The 22,195-nt window shown below is 49.8% G+C and overlaps 1 protein-coding gene across 2 annotated transcripts; it reads right to left on the bottom strand.

Annotated features, from left to right (window-relative positions):
• Positions 1–829: 829 nt before the first annotated feature.
• Ppp1r16a (protein phosphatase 1 regulatory subunit 16A) lies at positions 830–22,194 on the bottom strand. 2 transcript variants are annotated; one of them, XM_034515996.2, is made up of 12 exons: positions 22,059–22,194; positions 20,299–20,407; positions 5,203–6,195; positions 4,543–4,613; positions 4,281–4,426; positions 3,317–3,420; positions 3,110–3,234; positions 2,896–3,021; positions 2,734–2,809; positions 2,524–2,653; positions 2,219–2,381; positions 830–1,454 (listed from the first exon to the last, which is right to left on the bottom strand). In XM_034515996.2, the coding sequence occupies exons 3-12, from the start codon at positions 5,459–5,461 to the stop codon at positions 1,080–1,082; spliced, it is 1,575 nt and encodes a 524-aa protein (XP_034371887.1). In that variant the 5' UTR covers positions 5,462–6,195; positions 20,299–20,407; positions 22,059–22,194; the 3' UTR covers positions 830–1,079. The 2 variants fall into 2 exon arrangements, with proteins under 2 accessions (XP_034371887.1, XP_034371886.1); XM_034515995.3 differs by lacking the exon at positions 20,299–20,407 and having other exon boundaries at positions 22,059–22,193.
• Between the last annotated feature and the right edge of the window lies 1 nt (position 22,195).

The raw sequence follows: 22,195 nt of genomic DNA, 5'->3' as shown, positions 1-22,195 counted from the left end.
TAATATAGGCTTGGCCCTGGCAGAACCTGCCACTGCCTGCCTCTTACCAGCAGAGACCAAATAGCAGTGGTAGCAGGTGAACTTCAGGCAGCGGCACAGCCTTACTCTAAATTTAACCAGCAGTCACCACCAACCCTCCCCCCAGCCCTTCCAAGGACACTAACCCTCCAAACACAGGTGCTAGAGGAAGGACAGGCCCTGGGGATGGATACCAGGTCAGTGCCCATGTGATCTGGTAGAGATAGCCATGCAAAGATAAACCCAATGGCCATGATCTAGAATTGCCTTCTTCCCTCTAGCTTGAGGCCCCTAAAGGGCCCCTCTCACGCCAATACATTGTGCCTAGCCAGCACAGCCTGAGTGGCCAACTGCTTGTCACCTATACCAGCACAGGCGGAAGCTGGCAGACATGCCCCAGGATCAGGGCTTCATGCCAGAAACTGAGACCATGACCCTGGCAAGTACCTAACTAATGACAGCCTTTGCCTGTTTCACCCTGCTGGCTCTGGCCCAATCCTGTGGAAAACACTGTATCCCTTCCAGGCAGGGTCCCTGTCCCTCTCCATGGTCACCCACTCCGTCACCCACAAAGAGTTTTTTCCAAAGTGTCCTACTGCTTTCGGGAAAGCAAAGGGTTACAGAGAAGCCTCCAAGAAGCTGAACCAGCTAGGAGGGGTGGAGGTTAAGGCTGGGCTTCTTGCCTGTGGCCTTAAGCTTTCCTCCCACAAAGGCTGGGGCTGCTACCTTCAAGCCCCAGCATGCACCTGTCTACAGGCTTGGGTGCTCCTGGGCATGGGTGGCTCCTAACCAGTGAGACACATGGGAAGGCTCAGTGGCAAACAGCCTTTATCAAGAGTCACAAAATAAGCAGTCTGTGGCCTGAGGCCCATAGGTAGAGCTCTGCATAGTCCATCCCTGAGCAAGGTGGCCAGTGTCCTGGGCTGGGAGGGGGATGGGGTTCTGTGCCAGCTCCCCTACAGCACTGGGGTATGTGCTGAAGTGGGTCACCAGGCCAGAGGTCATGAGGAAGCCTCTGGCTGGGAACCGGGTTGAACCCTGCCATACTGAGGAATCACATTTCACATGAGCAAACAGCATGGCCTCTTCTCCACAGATGCCTCCTCTGAGGGAGCAGTAAGCTTGAGCAGGGGTGGGTCCCCACTTGTGCTGAAGCCACAGTCAGGCTGGGAGGTTTCAGTGACAACAGACAGGCCAGGCTCAGAGGTCTCAGGCCCTTCAGGGGCAGGTCGCTGAAGCTTTGCAGCTGCTCGCTGGCGTTTAAGTTCTGCCAGTGTGTGGTGGGCCTTGTCCCGGACGAGGGCATCAGGGGCACCGCTCTCCTCAGGACCCAGATGATAGGAGACACTCCGATCTAGACGCTTGGAGTACAGGTGTCTCCCTGGGGGGGCCCCTACTTGGCCATTGTGCGGTCTGGCCACCTCAGGGCTGTCGTCCTGTGGGCAGAGCCAGGACCCCAGAGGCCATCAGGTGGTGCTTGTTCTCACCTACCCCAGCCTTGTTCTCACCTACCCCAGCCTTGTTCTCACCTACCCCAGCCTTGCTCTCACCTACCCCAGCCTTGCTCTCACCTACCCCAGCCTTGCTCTCACCTACCCCAGCCTTGCTCTCACCTACCCCAGCCTTGTTCTCACCTACCCCAGCCTTGCTCTCACCTACCCCAGCCTTGCTCTCACCTACCCCAGCCTTGCTCTCACCTACCCCAGCCTTGCTCTCACCTACCCCAGCCTTGCTCTCACCTACCCCAGCCTTGCTCTCACCTACCCCAGCCTTGCTCTCACCTACCCCAGCCTTGCTCTCACCTACCCCAGCCTTGCTCTCACCTACCCCAGCCTTGCTCTCACCTACCCCAGCCTTGCTCTCACCTACCCCCGCCTTGCTCTCACCTACCCCTGCCTTGCTCTCACCTACCCCAGCCTTGTTCTCACCTACCCCAGCCTTGTTCTCACCTACCCCAGCCTTGCTCTCACCTACCCCAGCCTTGGACTTCAAGTTGTGTGAAGTGGTGGCAGACAGACAGACATGAGGGGGAGGGACAGCAGCATATACCTGAGTGGCACTAGCCCATCTAGAAGCACGGGACCACTGGGCCTCCCACCTCCATAGGGGGCTAGTGAGGATAGAGGACTAGGCACTAAATAATCAGCTCATACACCAAGACTGCTCCGAACGTGGGGCAGTGCAGAGGCTGCATGCTCACCTCTGGGGGCTGGAGCCAGAGCTCGGCGTCTGTCTGCCTGTCTTCATCCTCTACAGGTTCTTGACTGGTGAGAGCTGGCTGTTGCCACACAATGGCCTCCTGGGCATGCTCCTTTCGATACAGGTTGGTGCGATGTGTCAGGCTCACTCTTCTCACTACCTTCCTAGGGGAGAGGAAGTTGACACATCATCATCCATCTCACAACCAATGCCCACAAATCCTACTGGGGCTCCACTGCCACTGACATCCATGGGGGCAAAGCCTAGGTCTCAGCAAGTGGATAGTGACCACAGCAGGAGGCTTACCCACGGCTGCCTGCACTAGAGGTACGGCGGCGCAGAAGGGAGCGCTGGCGGCCCTGGGCCCGCAGGAGTGCATCTTGCTTGTGCTTGAGCTCCAGCAGTTTGGCTCTTACCTCTTCATCACCACATACATCTGAGGAGAGATGGACAAAGGTGTCATGGGCATGTTCATGGCCAATCCCTTCCGCCAGATGTAGGCAACCCCACACTCACCGAGGGGTGTCTCGTCCACCAGAGATTTTCCATTCAGATCAGCCCCATGTGCCACAAGCAATTCTACCAGGTGCACCTGCAGGCAGCCAGCAGTAGCTGCTTGGCTGAGGGCTCTAGCTAGAGCCAGGAACCTACCCTCTCCCTGCTCCTGTGCACACTCACCTGACCCCAGTAAGCTGCAGCATGCAGAGGCTCCCAGCCGTCATGATCCTTAGCGCTCAGGCTGGCTCCTTGCTCCAGTAGCAGGGTAGCCACCTCACTGAACCCATTAGCAGCGGCGATGTGCAGCTGCAGGCAGACCACTCAGCCCTGAATCCCTGAACCCCTTCCAAGTACCTGCCCCAGGACAAACACCCCCAAGTGGCTGAGTTCTCACCAGAGTAGCCCCATGATCCAAAGGGTCATTGAGGTTGGCCCCAGCATGCAGGAGGTTCTGGAGGTCATTCAACATGCACAGCTCTGGCACTGCCCGGGCCTCCTCAATGCTGTCCTGGGTGATACCTGAGAGGCAAGATGGCTCAGAGAAGGCATGACCTAGGGCACCACTAGGGCACCACCCCTTGCAGGCAGGCACAGCACTCACCACGATTGGCCATGGCAGTCTCAAGGCAATCCAGTGTCTGCTCATCCTCACACAGGTCATAGGGCATATTCCCATCTGTATTTACTGCAAGGAGATCTGCACCACTACGAGGAAAACAAACAAGCCACCAGCCTCAGTGCCTTCATACTACAGCTCCTCAATCCCCTTGCAGCAAGTTTCCCCTCAATGGCAGCGGCAGCTTCCTTCGGCCTAGCACTGTCCTTGAGAAGAGAAGGCAGGAAGGAGGAACACAAAGCCCTAGCTTCCGGGAGAAAAGCCGGCCTCAGGCCTGATTAGCAGTCATCCCCTACTAGACCCTGATCAAGCTAGACTTACCAGTCTCTAGCCAACCTGCAGTCTGTACCCATCCAGGCTTCAGGTTTCTGACACCCATCTACCCCCATAAATACAGCAGAGGCACTTGCAGACATGCAAGGCCTCTGGAGCACCCAGAACATACAAGGGGTGCCTGTGTATGGTAGAAGAGCAGATCCAGGATGCCTGCAGCTCAACACCAGCTTCAAAAGGAGCCCCGAGGACCTGCTAGCTATGCACCCTTAATCCATTACCAAGAAAGTTGTGTGTGACAGCCATCTGTTCACACAAGGATGACCAAGCTTTTATACCTCACCTAATGGAGAAGCCCCTGAATCTAGTGAAGCCACTAGCTTCCTCTGCTCTACCTAAGGGTAGAGGAATCCAGGCAATTCCTCCTAGACAGCTGGTCACCCCATTCCCCTTCGCTCCTTACCAAGTCCATCCTCAACACTGACCAAACGGCATCTGACTGTGAAGAAGCCCTTGGTCCAGAGTTGGAAGTCTAGCCTGCCAGGCAGGCCAAAGAACACAGTGAACATACTCTTCCCTCTGAGATCCCAGGTAGGATTGACAGAAGAGGTAAGGACAGAGGAAGCATCCCAGACAGGTCACTTGAGCCACTATGTGGACACCCAGCAGGTCCTACCGTGAAATAAGGAGTTCCACCAGATGCAGATGGCCACAGGTAGCCGCAGCATGAAGCGGTGTCCAGCACTCACTGTCTCGAGCATTGACATCAGCCCCAGCTTCCAGGAGCTGCTGTGCCATCTCTTGGAAGTCATCAATGCAGCACTGCAAACAAGCAACCTAAGCCCCTGACCCCAGAGAGGCCAGGCAGCCCCACCTAAGCCCCATGCCCTGACCCCCAGCAAGGCCAGGCAGCCCCACCCACTCCTGCAGGCGCTTACCTGGTGCAGTGCAGTCAAGCCATCCTCATTGGCCAGGTTGGGGCTAACCCCACTGGTAAGGAACTGGCGGACTGTAAGAAGAGAAAAGCAGGAAGGGTCCTCAAGAGATACCAGGTGCCTCTTCCTTCAGGCCCCAGAAGTTACAAGCATGGGGCACAGGGAAGGAAAGAGCCCACTAAGGTTAAACTTGTCTTTGTACTAGGAAGACTCCAGTCAGAGAAGTCAAAGGCAGGGCCTGGGGAAGTGTGTAGTGGTGTCAGGCCATGTGTGTTCTAGGACCCACTCCATCTCTAACCAGAAATGAACGACGCTGTCCAACTCTCCAGAGATGGGGCTTGGAAGGATACATAAAGGGAAAGGATTCATGGGACACACTGTTAAGAGGCAGTGATGGCCACCTTCTAAAATATTAGACTTCTCTGCAACCCTCAATGTGTTTACCTATGGTCCAGCCCTCATAACCTGACTTTCCTCACAGAAAGTCCCCTTGTATCCACCTCCTATTAAGGACAGTTCATTATCAGTATCAGAGCTGTGGCTGGAGCCCAGGAGCTGGAGACAGACAGTTCTAGGCCTAATTCTGAGCCAACAAAAGCAGGGCCACACCCAGACAGATGGGAGTGCCTGCTTTGCTCTGCCCTAGGACTCAAGCACACTCACCTTCCTCCAAGTCGTTTCGAGCAGCAGCCTCCAGAAGGGCAATGCTGGGAGGGAAGAGGACATGCTTCCGAGGCCTGAGGCCAGCCGCCTCCTTCCTTGGTTGCTCCCCATGGCCCTTCTTGCCATGGGCCTCCTTCTCAGCCTGGGCCCACATCTTTACCTGTTGGGCACGTCGCTTCTGGGCATGCTTCAGCCGCTCCTGGGTACTCATCCTGCCCACCATGGGCATCTCTGCCAGCAGCTCCAAGTGCTCGGCCATGGTGGTGGATGTCTGCCCACAGGGCGTTTTGGGGCACCACAATTTGGGTTTGGGGGGCCAGGACAAGCCTGAAGGGTGGGGCAGCTGGCTGCACTGGCACCCTTGGGGGCATCCCCTTTGTAAGACTTGGTGCCCTCTATCCCTAGCAAGGCTGAGAAGGGAGGCCCCACACTGTAACCAGGCCCAGCTGCCCTAAGGGGCAGAGCCCAGTCAGGGAGGGCAGTGTGGCATGGGGTGGGCTAGAAGGTGTGTAAGTGGGGAAGGCCGCAGTTGTTCCCCAGGCAGGACTGACACCTCAAGTGTTCAGCTGGCAGGGCCTCTGTACACACGGCCTCGCCTCCCTCTTGGGGTCAGGGTGCACAGCCTGTGGGAAGTAGCCCTAAGACCTGGCCGGCCTCAGTCCAGGGTCTGAAGCTAATTGCCCAGATAACAAAGTTCTAGCTTCTTGGCACCCTGCCTAGGACAATGGAGGGCAGGGCCAGTCAGCAGCAAGCCCCTGGTAGCTCCTGGGAACCCCTGCTCTTCTTCCATGCTGGCTGCTCTCAGTCCTATGGCTGGCTTTTCAGTCAGCACAACCAGGTCTAAGAAGCCATGGCAGCAAAGGCCAGGGAGTACGGGCAGTCCTGGGATTCCAGCGTACAGCGTCCAAGGGTGACAATCTCTAGGCAGCTAGGAGACATGAGTTCTGTCAATATTTTCTCAGGGGAACCTCCCCTTCTGGCCGTCACACACACCTGAGAAGTAAATACGAATAAGGAAACACATCAAGGTCAGCCATGGGACGAGGCTCCAGGGGAGCCCTGTGTGGAACCCACCAGCTTCCCCCAGCACAGTGAAAGTCAACAACACATGGAGGAGGGGGTGCTCTGGCTTACTCTTCCCCACATAATTAGGAAAGAGTAGGGCATGGGCTAGCTCAGGCCCTACCCATCCTTTTCAGAAAAGGCTGTGCAGGCTAACAGTAGAACAGAGCTGGCTGGGCTGGGCAACATTTCTTCCCTGGGCTCCCAAGGCATAGCATTGGCATACTCTGCCTACGGAGTTTCTTGTAGTCTACCATCTGCCTTGCTCCCATCAGAAAGCCAGCTCAGTCCACCCACTGTATCTGCTATACCGAGTGACACTCAGCTGAAGTCACAGGGACCCTAGTATCCTCAGGAAGAGGAATTAAGAGCTGTCTCCCCTGCCGCCATTAGACAAAAGGAAAGATACCCTGATGTCCTTGTCCTATAAAAGAGAAATCAACCCAAGGATAGCAACCACTTCTCAAGCAGAAAACATGCTGGCTTTTGTTTTGTTTCAGACAGCTCTCTGGCTGCTGAAAGAAGATAAGCAAGGCTTCTAGCCACTCCAGACTACCCAGGAGGCCCTGTCTTCCCCAATACAGTGTTTAGCCCTGGTGGCCCATCTTCATAATGACCTGTTTGGAATGTGCCTGAGAACAAACTCTTGTGTGATCTGAGATAGGACCACAAGAGACCCCAGTAAGCCCAGGCCTACCCTGCAAATGCAGCCTACTGAAATGATTCTTATTCTAAGGGTGTTGCAGCCCAGCTCCTAGCAGGCTGAGTTCTAAGCTTTCAGTTCTGCTTCCAGGAGCTGTCTACCTGGCTTTCCCCCAGAAGGCAGCCTTAAGGGAATAGGCCAGCTAAAAGTCAGTGGACTCTTCTGAAGTTCTAGAAAGACCAGCTCTTGCCTATCTGAATCTTGGCTGACCCAGCTGGACCCGACTAAGGTGTGGTTCCTCTCCTAGCCTGGCAGAGTCACGAAGACAGCTAATCTACCAAGGCCTGATGACCAGTACAGCAGTCCTACCACATGGCCACATCACCACCAAAACCAAAACTGGGCTGAGGAGGGAGGGCAACTCCTGCTCTACTCTGCAAAGCCTTCCCAGAGTCTCTCTGGAATGTAAAATAGAGACAATTTGGTTGATTTACCCCAGAACTGGGCTTCAGACTTAGCTGAGCTGAACCAGGAATGTGGCACCAAGCAAGGACTTTGACCTCTGTCCCCATCCTTCAGCCTGAGCACCACTGGACTGACCCAGCCTACAGCCACCCAACACGGCGGCTGATCTTCACCCCACAAGACCAGCACCCTAACCATTCTCTACAGCTCCAAGGAGAATGCAGCCAACTACTTGGGGCGCTCAGCTTCCCTACTCTTCCCCACTATCTAACCCTCTATTAGCAAGCACTTCCCATCATCCCCAATTTATGCTCAGGGAAACCAAGCTAGGATAGTCATTGCTACAGACAAAATCTATTTTTCTGGCTGAGAAAGCTACAGAAACTGACTCCAGCAGGTCTAAGTACTCCAGACCCAAATGAAGGGCATGCTGGGACAGCCCTGACCACCAAGAACATCTTTATCAGATAGATGCCCAAATGTTCTCCACTATCCTGCAGTGATAGCTTCCGATTCCATGTGTAGCTAGCACTGCCCTGTTAATCACTACCTGGTACCTTTTAACCTATCACATGGTATCTGTAGTGAGCCCAGAGCCTGACAGCTGTTAAGGGTCCTAAACACATGGGAACAAGGAAGGATAAAGATGGAGGCAGATGACCCAGAAATGGGGACAAAGGACAGATGTCCAGAGAAAGGACAGAGAGAGAGAGCAAAGGGAGGAAAGGTTCAGAGAAGAGCTACAGAGTGGGGAAACCAAAACCCAAACCAGTGCAGCTGCTACAGGCGCGGGTGTGCACAGAGTGCACAGCGCACCTCTCTGGAGGTGCATCACCAGACCGTGAATGGTTCTTCTCTCTGATATCCTCTACTGGAATATCCTCCCATACTAAGGCCCATTCAGCAAGCCAAGGAGGCAGACAGGAGAAAGCCCTTCTGCCTCTGGCTGCACATACAAGGGAGGCTGGCAAGACGGTGGGTAGCAGCAGGCCAGCTGATGAAAGAGTCCCTGGCTGTGACAAGATGACATCAACCCAGAGTTTTATTTGGTCTGTGGCAAGAAGGTACCTCCCTAGAGATCTACAGTTATGAAGCAAGCACATAAGACCCTGCCAGTCTGCAGAATGACGTCTATGCCTTCATTTCTGCCACAAGTCAAAGCAGAGGAGGGGCTGAAAACAGGGGCTTCAACATACTGACATGGATGCAGAAGCTCACAGGATTCTGGGTAAATGAGCTCCTCTTCTTGTTCACACCCAGGAAGGCTGTCTAAGAGTAGAAATGGCACAAGGGAATCTCGGTGGGCTGATGGCTATCCAGAGAACACAGCTGGGGACCAGCACAGCCCTTCTAAGCCACTGGGTGAAGTATGGAAGGAAGCAAGCTTTAGCCCCATGGTTTATATGCTGGGTCCACAGAATGTGCCTGACCTCATAGTAGAAAAATGGGTTGAAAATTTTGGTCACAACGACTGTGGCTCACAGTTCAGGGCATCTGCCATGTTCTGTCAAGCCCAGCTCTAAGAAGCTCACTCTTACTTTGTACTGACAGACACAAAGTACCTGGCATGCATCTAGCCACTCACTGCAAGCAACACTGTAAAATAAAACAATGGTTAAAAACAAAACAAAACAAACAAACAAACAAACAAACCTGGCCACTGACCAAAGAAACATAACTAAATAAGCCCTACAAGGTTTTATGGAGAAGGTTCTTAATTCACTGTGCTGGTTAGTTTCTATCAAGTTGACACAAACTAGAGTCACCTGGGAAGAGGGAACCTCAATCAAGAAAACACCGCCTCACTCCGGCCTGGGGACAGGCTCTTGACTGCTGCTGTGGGCAGTGGCACCCCCGAGTGTGGTCCTGGGTTATAGAAGCAAGCAAGCTAAGGAAGACATCGAGAACAAGCCAATAGCAGTGTTCCTCTGTGGCTTCCCTAGATGATGGTCTGTAGGCTCTCTCAAATTATTTCAGTCTTTATTTTATCACAGCAACAGAAACCCTACAAGGTCCGAAGTCAGATGACCAAGCTGGGCATGGTGGTGCACGCCTTTAATCCCAGCACTTGGGAGGCAGAGGCAGGTTGGATCTCTGTGAGTTCGAGGCCAACCTGTCTACATTCTGAGGCTCACTGAACCTTAGACACAGCCTCCCAGCTCTCCACATCCCTGCAACTCAGCAGCAGCCTTCCAGAGGGAGTAGTACTTTGTAAGGGAACCCCTCACCAGAGCATTGGCTTAAATGGGAAGGGAACTTTTGACCTACACCCCACACGTCTTCAAGGCCTGAAACCCAACAACAGCTTGAATGGTGGCCAGTAAGCCCATCTCCTCTCTTGAGAGACTGTAGTTTCTGAATGCTGCTCCCACCCCGCTGGCGTTCCCCTAAGAGCTCTTTGTCCCTTGCTATCCTTGCAAAGCACTGTCTCCTCTCCATAGAGTCTTAGCCTCCCCTCCTCCCCCACAACCTCCTTCTATAGCTGAATTCCTGATGGTCTGAGTATTCTGCTGGGTAATCTTGCATGTCTATGCACCTCACAGCCTTGGCCTCTTCTTCCTCTGTCCCAACTGTACCCTCCAGCTAGTCTTCCCCAGCCCAAGAGTCCAGCATTCACATCTCCACAGTGCTGTTCTCACCCCCAACCAGCCTCAGCTCTGAGCTCTCTGGTTAGAGCTCTAACATCACTGGGGAAGCCAACAGAGCTAAGAACATAGCCACACAGAGCTGCCTGCTCCTGAGTGCTACTGCCGGTCGGCCACCTGATGGACAGGAATCTCACTGTTCCCTTTGCTTTACTTCTCCTAGGCTGAAACAAAGACAAAACCAACACAGAGCCCTCTGTCTCTATCATGAGATTATCTCAAAACACAAATACTTACTAAAAAACTTAGCAAAACGCACACACAGAGAACCATAAAACAATATTGAAAGATAAGAGACAAGACCTAAGTAAATAAAGGGAGCCGCCCTGACTGTGGTCAAAAGCCTCAGGAGTGAAAAGTTAGTGCCCCCGCCCCAAGCTCATCTGCGGCTATGCAGTTCCCAGCAGTGCACGTGCAGCTCATAATGCAACTGTGCATTAACAGGCAAAACAATCATGAAAAGGAAATTCTGGTTTACCTTGGTAATTACACATTACAGTTTATTATGAAACTGCAGTAACTGAGCCCCAGAGGTGTTTGCTTAAGGATAAAGAAACGAGCCATGGAGCTGGGGAAAAGGTTCAGTGAAGTGCTTCTTGTGCAAGCTGAAGGACCTGAGCTTGGATCCACATCTATACAAAAGCCAGAGGAGATAGAATGTGTCTGTAGACCCAGTCCTGGGAGTAGAGTGGGCGTGGCAAGTAGCAGATCTTGTAGCTCACTGGCCAGTTAGTTTAGCCAATCACTGAGCTCCAGGTTTAGTGAATGACTCTATCTGAAACAATAAGGTAGAGTAGTACAGGATGGTGAACATCTTTAATCCCAGTACACAGGAGGCAGAGGCAAACAATCCTAAGGCTAGTCTGGTCTACATAGTGAGTTCCAGGACAGCCAGGGCTACACAGTGAGACCCTGTGTCAATAAATAAATAAATAAATAAATAAGTGAGAGCAACCAAGGCTAATGCCAACCTCTGGCTTCTACATGTACATGCACACATGTGCACACATACACTTTTGCACACATAGGCGCACACAAAGAAGTAAACCACCACAAGGAATGCAGCACCTCGTTCAGTCCCCATCACGTCATCAAACCAAGTTATGCCTATAATCTCAGTACTTGACAGATAGAGAAAGGAGGGTCAAAAGTTAAGTCATCCTGGGCTACACAGTGAGTCTGAGGCTATCATACACAGGACACATGAAACCCGTTTCAGAAAACAATAAACAAACCAGTAAGAACAAAGCATGGTAACTCATGTCCATAATCCTAGCATCCTAAAGCCAGGTATAGTGGTACATGCCTTTAATCCTAGCATTCAGGAGACAGAGGTAAATTTGAGGGCAGTCTGGTCTACCAGTCCGTTCCAAGACAGCTAGGGATATGTAGAGAGACTCTGTCTCAAAAGAAAGGAAGAGAAGAGAAGAGGAAAGGAAAAAGAAAAGAGAAAAGAAATAAACTGATAAACAGCAGGCAGGAAAAGAAGCCCTTAGATTTATAATGCTGCAAAACTGTAGAAAAGGTTGTTTCTGTACAGGAAGCTGAGGACAGAACTTAGTGATGTAATGCTTACCCAGCATGAACTCAACACACACTCAACCCCCAGCAGTATAGAAAACAGCATCAGCTCAACTGGATTTCTGTCTTAACCAGGCTCAGTGAGGCACACAGATAATCCCAGCACTTGGGAGGCTAACTCAGTAGAACCACAAGTCTAAGGCCTGCCTAAGCTGTTATACAGTGAGACGCTATCTAAAATACTGTACAGTAATTTTAAATTATTTTTATTTTGTGTGTGTGTGTGTGTGTGTGTGTGTGTGTGTGTGTATGCACATAAGTACAGGTACCTGTGGGGCTGGAAGAGGACATCAGATCCCTGGAAACTGGAGTTCTAAGCAATTGCACTAGGAACCAAACTTAAGTCCTCTCCAAGCAAAGTACAATACTACTCTTGGTCTCTCCGAACCATCTCTAAAGTCAATAATAACCTTGATCCTTTACCTAAGTGAGCTCTACATCTACACGTAAAGCTACAAGTGGTCCATGAAAAGGAAGTTAATATCACTAACCACAAGGGCAAGCAAAGTAAGTGTGAGATACAGGAACAGCCAAGACATAAAGAAAACGGAGTCCCACGCTCTACTGTAAATACCACTACTCTTCAGAAAACACATCAGTGGGGTCTTAAAATGGGGGGGGGGGTGCCCAGGGCATGAGTTTAGCATGCAGAGATGCCCTGGGCTCTCCCCTCAGTACCAAAGACAAAAGAAGTAGCAAAGCAGAGCATAGTAGCACACCATAATCCCAACATGGGATAAGACTCCAAATTCCAGGACAGCTCAGTTTCAGTAAGAACCTGTCTTAAAAGGAGGACAGGCAGTAGTGGTGCACACCTTTAGCCTTTAATCCCAGCGCTTGGGAGGCAGAGTCAGGCAGATCTCTGAGTTCAAGGCCAGTCTGGTCTAGAGTGATTTCTAGAACAGCTAGGACTACATACAAAAACCCTGTCTCAAAAAGAACAACAACAAAAACAAAACAAAACCAAGGAAAATACCTAAACATGTGGCTACCACAGGACCTGAATCTTTAGTTGATAATCATCTCAAAGAAATACAGTCTGAATGGAGGGGAGATGACTCAGTGGTTAAGAGCATAAACTTTTCATTGATTCCCAACACCTGCGTTAGGCAGCTAACTTGAGTTCCAGTGAATCTGACCCCATTTGATTTCACTGGATACATATGTGTGCACATACACATCATATGTTTAAAGGAGTAATAATAATAATTTAAAAACTCTAACCTGGCTGGGCAGTGGTGGCACACGTCTTAATCCCAGCACTCAAGAGACAGAGGCAGGTGGATCTCTGAGTGTAAGACCAGCTTGGTCTACACAGCGAGTTCCAGGACAGCCAAGACTATACAGAGAAACCCTGTCTCAGAAAAGAAAATTAGAGAAGAGAAACGAAAAGAAACAAACAACTCTCTAATCTTTATGTGACGTTCATAAAACTTTCATAGAAGTTATAATGGCTAAGACCTGGAAACAGCCTGTCTGGATGAGATGGACAGCTACAGAACAGTGGTCTGTTCCAGCTGCTGGGTATGGCTTGGATGGATGCTGGTTGCAAAAGCGTGGCATACTATAAGACTATAGGTAGACTATTCCTAACATGGTACATACACACATACACTGTGATACACAAGTCCCCAGAGGCGCTCAGAGTGGGGGTGGGGGCTGGGTGTAGGAGGACTAGACTGCACAGGGCTAACAAGCACACAGACGTGTGAAGCAGTGAAGCCTACATGAGTCATGTTCCCCCCTTTGAGATCTGTGTGTTGTAGTGAGGTACAACTTTACTTAAGGGGACCTAGAGAAGGAAGTTCTTCTTAGTTACTGTATGTGATCCAACCTACTTCAAAAAAGAATGAGTAAGAACTGGCTGGAGGGGTGGCCCAGTGTTTAAGAGAACTTGCTGCTCTCCCACAAGACCTGGGTTCAATTCCCAGCACCCACACAGCAACATGACAGCTCACACAGCAACATGACAGCTCACACCTATTTTAACTCCAGTTCCAGGTGATCCAATACCCTCTTTGGGCCTTTGCAGGTACCAGGCACATACACTGCATGCAGGCAGTCAGAACACTCATATACAGAAAACAAAAAATTTTAAAGACACATGTAATGCCAACAGCTTGAGAGGCTTAGGCAAAAGATCAGGATTCAAGCTCAGCCTCAGGTAAAGTTCTAGACTCTCTCACCCTCTCACCCTCTCACCCTCTCACCCTCTCACCCTCTCACCCTGGGCCATAGTGATTCCCTGTCTCAAAAAGGGAACTGAAAGAGAAAGAGAAAGAGAAAGAGAAAGAGAAAGAGAAAGAGAAAGAGAAAGAGGAAAGGGAAGGGGGAGGGGAAGGGGAAAAGGGGGAAAAGGGGAAGGGGAAAAGGGAAAGGGGAAGGGGAAGGGGAAGGGGAAGGAAAAAAAAAAAAAGGAAAGGAAAAACCCAGGCAGTGGTCATGCACGCCTTTAATCCTTGGGAGGCAGAAGCAGGCAGGTTTCTGAGTTCAAGGACAGCCTGGTCTACAGAGTGAGTTCCAGGCCTGACCTGGTGTACAGCTTTGATCCCAGCACTCTGGAAGCAGGTGGATCTCTGAGTTTCAGGCCAGTATGGTGTACAAAGCAAGCTTCAGGCCAGCCAAGGCTATATAGTAAGACTTTGTCTCAGAACAACTAAACAATAGGAGGTACCAGTAACTGTGGCCTTCTCATGCCACCACAGGTGTCTATGGGACAGAAACATGGCCTAGCTATCTACCCCAGGTGCTATTCTATGGAGTCACAGGTCCAGGCTTACCACATAGCTTGCTGAAGCTCAACAGGGCTTTGTCACAGAGGACTGGAAAGCTCTTAGCATATAGCAAGGACATAAACAGCCTACGGAGTGTGCTTAGGTCTCACTAGCAACAAGAACCAACAGGATGGCCTGGGCAAAACTGGGGAAAAGAATTAGTTGTCATATAACCCAAGGAGACAGAACTCCCATTAGTAGGCACCTGAAGACAGCCCCAGGAGGCCAGAAGAATAAGTATCCCAGTTTCAAGCCAGAGAAAGCTGAGAATCCACAAGAGAGAGGCTTAGGTTTCTGGGCTCATCTTGTAGAGTCAAGGCAACTTCACAACCACTGCTGCAGGCCAACAAGTTTCTCAAGCCAGCCAAGGAGGGTGTTACCAGCCCCTGTCAGGCCCTTCCTCCATACCCTAAGACACTTGGTGTCTAAAATCCCTGTCCTTCCCCAGCTTTCTACTGCAGCAGGGCTCCACTCCTACCTGCCTGCCTGTCTCTAGACTCCTGCAGAAGTTGTAATGTGTAACTCATGAGCTCAAATGTTCAGCCTCAAGCACTCACCAGGCAAGGGACAGAACCCTTAGGAACTGAGCTCATAGCTAGAAGAGTGCTTGCCATACTATACGTCTGTCCTCTGTGTCTCTGCATCCATCACATTGACCATCACCCAGGAGGTCCCGGGCTCTAGAAAGTCCCCTGCCCTTCCTGTTTCATTCACTCAGTCACTTATTCAATCCATAAGTGCTGTCTGAATGTAATCTTCTCCTAAGGCAAGCCTCTTCCTCCGAGGCCCAGCACCATTCTTAAATGATCTGTCCAAGGTCAAGTCAGCAAAGGCACTATGGCCTCTTCTCCATGCTCCCTGCAGACTGTACAAGGGGTCAACTGACCTACAGACACCCCTAGTCCTAGGGGAGCATGAGTGGAGGCACAAAGCGTCCATCCCACAGCCATAGAGCAAACCCTTTGGGAAGCTAGTCTTTAAACCCAATTGAGCCTCCAGATGGCACAGTCCAGGCTGGCAGTGTGACCATGATCCTGGAATGGAGCCAGAACCAGCCAACTAGCGTTTCTCACATCCCCAACCACAAAGGCCTCAGAATAATCAGGTGTTTGTTTATTTGTTGTGGTTTGAAACAAGGTCTCAGTTTGTAGCCCAGACTGGCCTCAAACTCACAGAGGTCTGTCTGCCTCTGCCTCCAGAGTCCTGGAATTAAAGGGATGTACCCCTAGCCCAGCTTCCAACCCACCCCAATATTTTGAGACAGGGTCTCTACACTAAGGCCCAGGCCTCTAGCTATGAAACCCAGGCTGACCTTAAATTTACAGGAATCTTCCTGTCTGACCCTGCTAAAGTGATGGAACTACAGTTTTGAATTACCACCTAGCTCAATGTTGATTTTTTTTTTTTTTTAAGATTTATTTATTTTATGTGAGTACACTGTAGCTGTCTTCAGACACACCAGAAGAGGGCATCAGATCCCATTACAGATGCTTGTGAGCCACCATGTGGTTGCTGGGAATTGAACTCAGGACCTCTAGAAGAGCAGTCAGTGCTCTTAACTGCTAAGCCATCTCTCCAACCCCCTCAATGTTGATTTAAAAGTACAGTAGACTTCAAAGCACTCTGTCCATCCCTGCAACCCAATCTTGGCCACTCAGGTTGCTGTGATGCTCCCACACCCATGGTGAGTCTGCCCCCGGCTCCACTGTCTCCCAGTGGCCAACAGTCAATCACTAGTGTGAACTGCATCCTACTTGCATGCTGTGCATCACTCAGAGTCCCCTCTCGGGCAGGTGGAGCTCTGTGAGCTCAAGGCAAGGCTGGTCTACACAGCCATAGTGAGGTCCAGGCCAGCCAGTGCTATGTAATGAGCACACATGGACTTTGTAAAAGGGCAGCTTCCATAGGTCCCAGAGATCCAGCTCAGGTCTGGGCAGCACCTTCGTCTTCTAGACCATCGCGCCTGTGTGCAGTAAAGCAGCTAAGAGAGCCAAATGAAGAGTAAAAGCAGAAAATGATTTATTCAGTATGGCTACATCGGGAGGAAGAAGACAGAGATTTAAGATGACCAGCTCTTCCTGAAGTCTCCTTCCCAATATGGCCACACTGCGTCTTACTATACTTGTCTTCTGTTATTGGGACTCTCAGGAACTAAGCTCTAAGACTCAGTATCTTCAGTAACAATCCTAGCACTCTGGATCTGAAGTAGGAGGGTAAGTAGTTCAAGGTCATCACTGAATTGCACACCCAATTGGAAGCCAGTCTGAATTTCAGGTGACTCTGTCTTAAAAAAAAAAAAAAAAAATCTCTTCTCTGATCCTGCTCATGCTCTGGTCTCAGCTACAGTTCTGGTCCTCAACTGAGGCTCTATGTTCATTTTCAGTGTTCTGACTCCCTTGTCATAAACAGGAGAACCATATAAATTCAATTTCCCCCTATTTTTGAGGTACAAAAATGAAAGCTGTTTGGCTCAATACCAACAGGGCTAATTGTCCCACAGGAAGGACCCAAATATTTGTACATGTAACACTTCCAGCCAGCTCAGTACACATGGCTACTGCCATGTGTAGAGAATGTGGGAGAATGTGGAGAAAATGTAGAGAATGTGGGAGGACCCTTCCCCAGACATCAAGGGAGACTCTCAATCTTCCTCTTAAACTTCCTTTCCTGTTGCCATCTAGCTCCAAAATAGGTCTAACTCAAAGCACCAGGTCGAAGGCTAAAGTATCAGTGGACATTTGAAAAGATACACAGTGAGAGCTGAAGACAAACACTCAGTGAGGGTGAGGAGAGGACAAAGGATGGCAGACAAAAAACCTAGCAGCCACTTCCCAGGAAACGTGTCTGCAGGTACTACTTCCCATCACTGCCCCATACACATCTCTAATGGGCTGCCACTCCCTTGTAAACTGGAAACTAAGGTCTGTCAGACACAAACTCCACAAAAGATAAAAAAAAAAAAAAAAAAAAAAAAAAAAAGAAAGAAAAAAGAAAAGAAAAAGGTGAGCTTCGAAGAATAAAGAAAAGCTTGTTCTGACTCAAACTCTGGTTCCAGAGAGACCTGATTCAAATCCACATTAGCAGGTCAGAGACCCTAGGGGCCACACTGCTGGCTGTGACATAGGTTTGGATCTATAGACAGAAAAGGCACAGATATAAGAGTTCCAGACTTAGAACAAGAGAGTGTAGGGTCCTACATTGAACAATGGTTATGCTGTCTGAGACTCCCCTTACACACAAGGACAAGATCAACGGAGATATTCCCACCACCACCACCAACAACAAATTATACTTAGCAAATTCCTGGAAACTAGATGGTAGAAAGAAGGGGGTGGGAGCTGGCAGAACACTGTGAAGCCCCTGATGTCACCAGGAAAAAGAAGAAAGAAAACAGCATGGTCCATAGCATGAAGGAGGCCAAATATCTCAAGGAAGTCGGCCATGATGCCACACATGGCTACTTCAAGGACTGAAGCCAGCTTCTGCTACTTAGCAAGTCTGAAGCCAGCCTAGGCTATACAGACCCTGTCACAAAACAAAACATACAGACAAAATCCCCCAAGAATGCCAAATGTGGTGCAATTCCAGCACTCAAGAGGATCATCACAAGTTCTCAGACAGCCTGTCCTGCATACTGAATTCCAGACCGGCCTGACTACAGAAGGAGAGCCTCTAAAACAAGCTAACACTAGGGAGCTGATGACTGTACACACACACACACACACACACACACACACATATATGTATATATACATATATATACATATATACATTCACCAGAGAGAGAGGGAGAGCAGCTACCCTTCGAAGATGGTTATTATTCACAGGGTACAGGAGGTAAGAAAAGAAATCCACAGACAAAACAATCTAATCTGCACACCTCACTCTGAAGAGAGTGAAGAGACATTCATATTATTTCTATTTTTGTATTACAGGACTGTAAACCGCAGTTAAAGGATGAGATGTAGCTCTGTCAACCCAGCAGTAGAAAAGGAAAGAACCACATTGCTTTGTGGACACAGTCCCAGAAGACAAGCTGGGAGTCAGTTACCCACACGGCTATACTCATAGCAGCAGCATCCACAACAGAAGAGAACAGGAAACCATCCAAGTACCATCAACACAGAAGCAAACAAGACTGGGCACATCCACACAGTGGAATATTACCCAGCTATAAAAAGGAGTGGAATGCACATACATGCTACAAAAGTGTGAGACATAAAAGGGCAGGTTTTGTCTGACTCCACCTATGTGAGGTTCCTGACTCCTAGAAGCAGAGTACAGCACAGCCTTCTGGCATCTAGAGGAGGAGGAACAGGGGTTCTTGTTTCATAGGTGCAAACCTTCTATCTTGAAAATTTTTGAAACAGAAGCCAGCCATGGTGGTCTACTCCCTGTAACCACAGGATTTCGGAAGCTCAGTTCCAGGTCACCCTGACTGTACACAGCAAGACACCATCTCATGAAATAAAAGCCGGAGTGTTGGGGCAGGAAGTGATGGCATATATCTGAAATCCCAACAAGAAGGCAGAGGTAGAAGGATGACAAGTTTAAGACCACCCTGAGTTAAATAGTAAGACCCTTCATCAAAGGAAAGGGGGGAAAACCTGAAGTAGTAGGTAACAGAGTGCTTGCCTAGCATGTGAGATGCCCTGGGTTGTTACCCTGGGTTCAATACACAGCAACACCAAAACCAAGCCAGACACAATGTGTGTGCAGAAACACACACACAGACACACACACACACACAGACACACACACACACACACCACACGCACACACACACAAGGGAACATCCTACAGCTTCTATAAACCATCAAAAGGATAAAACAGGACTACTTCCATTTTTTTTTTTTTTTCCTGGTTCTTCAAGACAGGGTTTCTTAGTATAGTCCTGCCTGTTCTGGAACTGGCACTGAGGACCAGGCTGACCAGAGACCTGTCTGCTTTTGCCTCCTGAGTGCTAGGATTAAAGCTGTGAGCCACCATAGCCTTGCAGGTTTTTTATATGAACTCAGTTTAGGTCAGGAGATAAAAGATGACAGACTAGCCAGGTGTGGTTGCACACACCTTTAATTGCAACGTTAGGGATGCATCGGCAGACATCTCTGTGAGTTTAAGCCTGGTCTACATAGCAAGATCCAAGCTAACTAGGACTATGCTGTAAGACTGTCTCAGAACAAAAGGGAGAGGGGCTGGGGGAAGTGTGGGGGACTCAACAGATACTCAGCGGCTGAAGGCCCTTGCTGTTTTTCCAGAAGACCGTAAATTCCCAGCATCACACTGAGCAGATTACAATCACCTGTAATTCCAGGTCTAGGAGGATTCAGCACCTCTGACCTCCGTGGGCACCTATACTCAACGTCTGCAGACATACACATACTCATAGTTTAAAATAATAAAAATAAAATTGGTCAAAGTGATTAAGAGCACTAGCTTCTCACTGGGGATTGGTGGCCCATGCCTTTAATTCCAGCACATGGAAGCCAGAGGCAAATACACCTCTGAGTTTGAGATCAATCTGGTCTACAGAGTGAGTTCCAGGATAGCTAGGGCCACACAGAGAAACCCTCACACCCACCCACAAAGAAAAAAAGCACAGGTTTCTTTCTAGAGGACCCAGGTTCAGTCCTCAGCACTGACACAGTCGCTCACAACTGTTAATTCCAGTCACAGGGTATTCAACACTCTCTTCTGGCTTCCAAGGGCACTGCACACACATAGTAAGTATGTAGACATACATACAAACAAAATACCCAAACACCAAATATAATTTTAAAAAATTCTAACAGACTAGAGAAAAAGCGCAGAGGTTTATGAGCGCGGGCTACGGCTCCAGTGGACCTCTAGGTTTGACTCCCAGCACCCACACAGCAGCTCCTAACTATCTGTGACGTGACTCAGTCTCAAGAGACCAAGCACTCACCGGAGACAATCCAGTGAACAGTATTCCTTCATGGTCTCTCCTTCAGTCCTTGGATCCAGGTTCCTCCTTTGAGTTCCTGCCCTGACTTTGTCTCATGATGGACTATAAGCTGTAAGTTGAAATAAACCTTTAAAAATGTTTTTAATATCCCTGTCTCGAAAAACCAAAACAAAAATGTTTTTAATAAGAACAAATCTTTTTAAAAATAAGGTTTCTTTCTTTTTAAAAAGGTCTTCTCTATATATATAGCAATTTTGATTTCTAACCCAGGATTCAGGAAACCATGGGTCAGTCTGTTGTTATATAGCCCATAAGCAAAAAAATGACTTGAAATGACTGGAATTTGGATGACTTGTCCACACCTGAGAGGCAGAGACAGGAGAACCACTGCAAATTTGAGGCTGGCCTGAGCTACACTGTAAGTTTAAGGCCAGCTTAGGCTATGTAGTGAGACCCAATCTCAAAAACAAATAGTAAAGGGACTGATGAGATGGCTCAGAGGTTGAGAGCACTGGTTGCTGCTCTTCCAGGGGACCAGGGTTTAGTTCCCAGTAACAACTTGGTAGCTCACAACTATAAAATGACAGTTCCAGGAGATCTACAAAGTTATCCTCTGACCACCTACACGTGCACCATGACATATACCCACCCCAAACAATAAATAAATAATACTTAAAAGAATTATTCCTTTAAAAAACGAGGCAGGGAACAGGAAGGCCTGATCCAACAAGGAAGAAAGTCAACCCAGGCATCAGGAGAGGCAAACCCTCCTCTTCCTTCTCCCCCCCCCCCAAAAAAAAGCCCTCCTTGGGCAAAAACTAGCAGCAGAGGCAGACTAGCAGCCCTTCAGAAAGCCTGAAAGTCCCGTCACCATGACAACATGAAGCTAGCAGTGAGGGCAGGTCTCACTAGGCCAACAGTCCCTCAATCAAATCTGCTCCCATGCTGGGCTAGTGGCAACTCTGGTTTCCATGAAGTGAATCGGGCGGTCTTCTAAAGAGCCAGGCTGCTTAAAGCAAGACAAAGTCTCCAAAGAAAACCCCAATCCTATAAGGGAATATCTAGGGAGCAAAGACACCCAGGAGGGTTCATTGAGGTCTGTCTTCTCGCTGCTACTTGCACCCCCAAGTAAGGACATGGAAGAAAGAAAGGTGGAGCAATGAGAGGTCAGCTAACTTTGCTTTATCTCCCAGGTCTGAAGCAAGCCAACACACACTGCTCTTCTGCAGCCATAATAATTAATCCTCCTTGTGTCTAGCCTCTAGCACTGGTTCAATAAGGAACCCAAAGGAGCCCAAACACTTTTCACAGGCCGATCTACATTCCTCTCCTAACCACAATCCATGCGGCACAGCCTCCAGGAAAGGGGCACTTGAAACCTTAAGAGGCTCTAGAGGGTGCTTTTACTGAACTCCAAAGCCCACATGAAGCATAGGAAAGTCCCTTCGCTGTCCTAATGTCAGAATGAAGACTGTCGGTGGATTTACGCGACCAACAGGTTGCAAGAACTACCTTCACTGATAGGTTTCACAAAACAAAACAAAACAACAACAACAACAAAAAAAAAAAAACACCATCCGCTGGCCACCGCGCTGGCACCCCTTCTGCAGGCCCCTCACGACCCGCTCCACTGCCCGGCCAGCACCGGGCCGCAGAAGAACCGGCGCTGGCTCACCAGCTATGCCCCGCCCAGCCGTGCCGGGCCTCCCCTACGTTCCCATATAGGTCCGACCCTCACTCACAATCGCCCGCCCTCTCACCTGGAACCTCACTGGCCGCTCCCTGAACCCGGCCCGGCGGACCCTGGAGCCCGGCGCTGCTCCAGGCGCCACGGGGGCGGGCCCCGCGCCCATCCTCGCCATGGCAACGCGACACTTCCGGCCCAAGGTGTCCGGAG

The sequence above is a fragment of the Arvicanthis niloticus genome, chromosome 13 (assembly GCF_011762505.2).
Source record: "Arvicanthis niloticus isolate mArvNil1 chromosome 13, mArvNil1.pat.X, whole genome shotgun sequence".
Lineage (NCBI taxonomy): Eukaryota > Metazoa > Chordata > Mammalia > Rodentia > Muridae > Arvicanthis > Arvicanthis niloticus.
The sequence above is the reverse complement of the archived record's forward strand: the minus strand, read 5'-3'. Positions and strand labels throughout refer to the sequence as shown.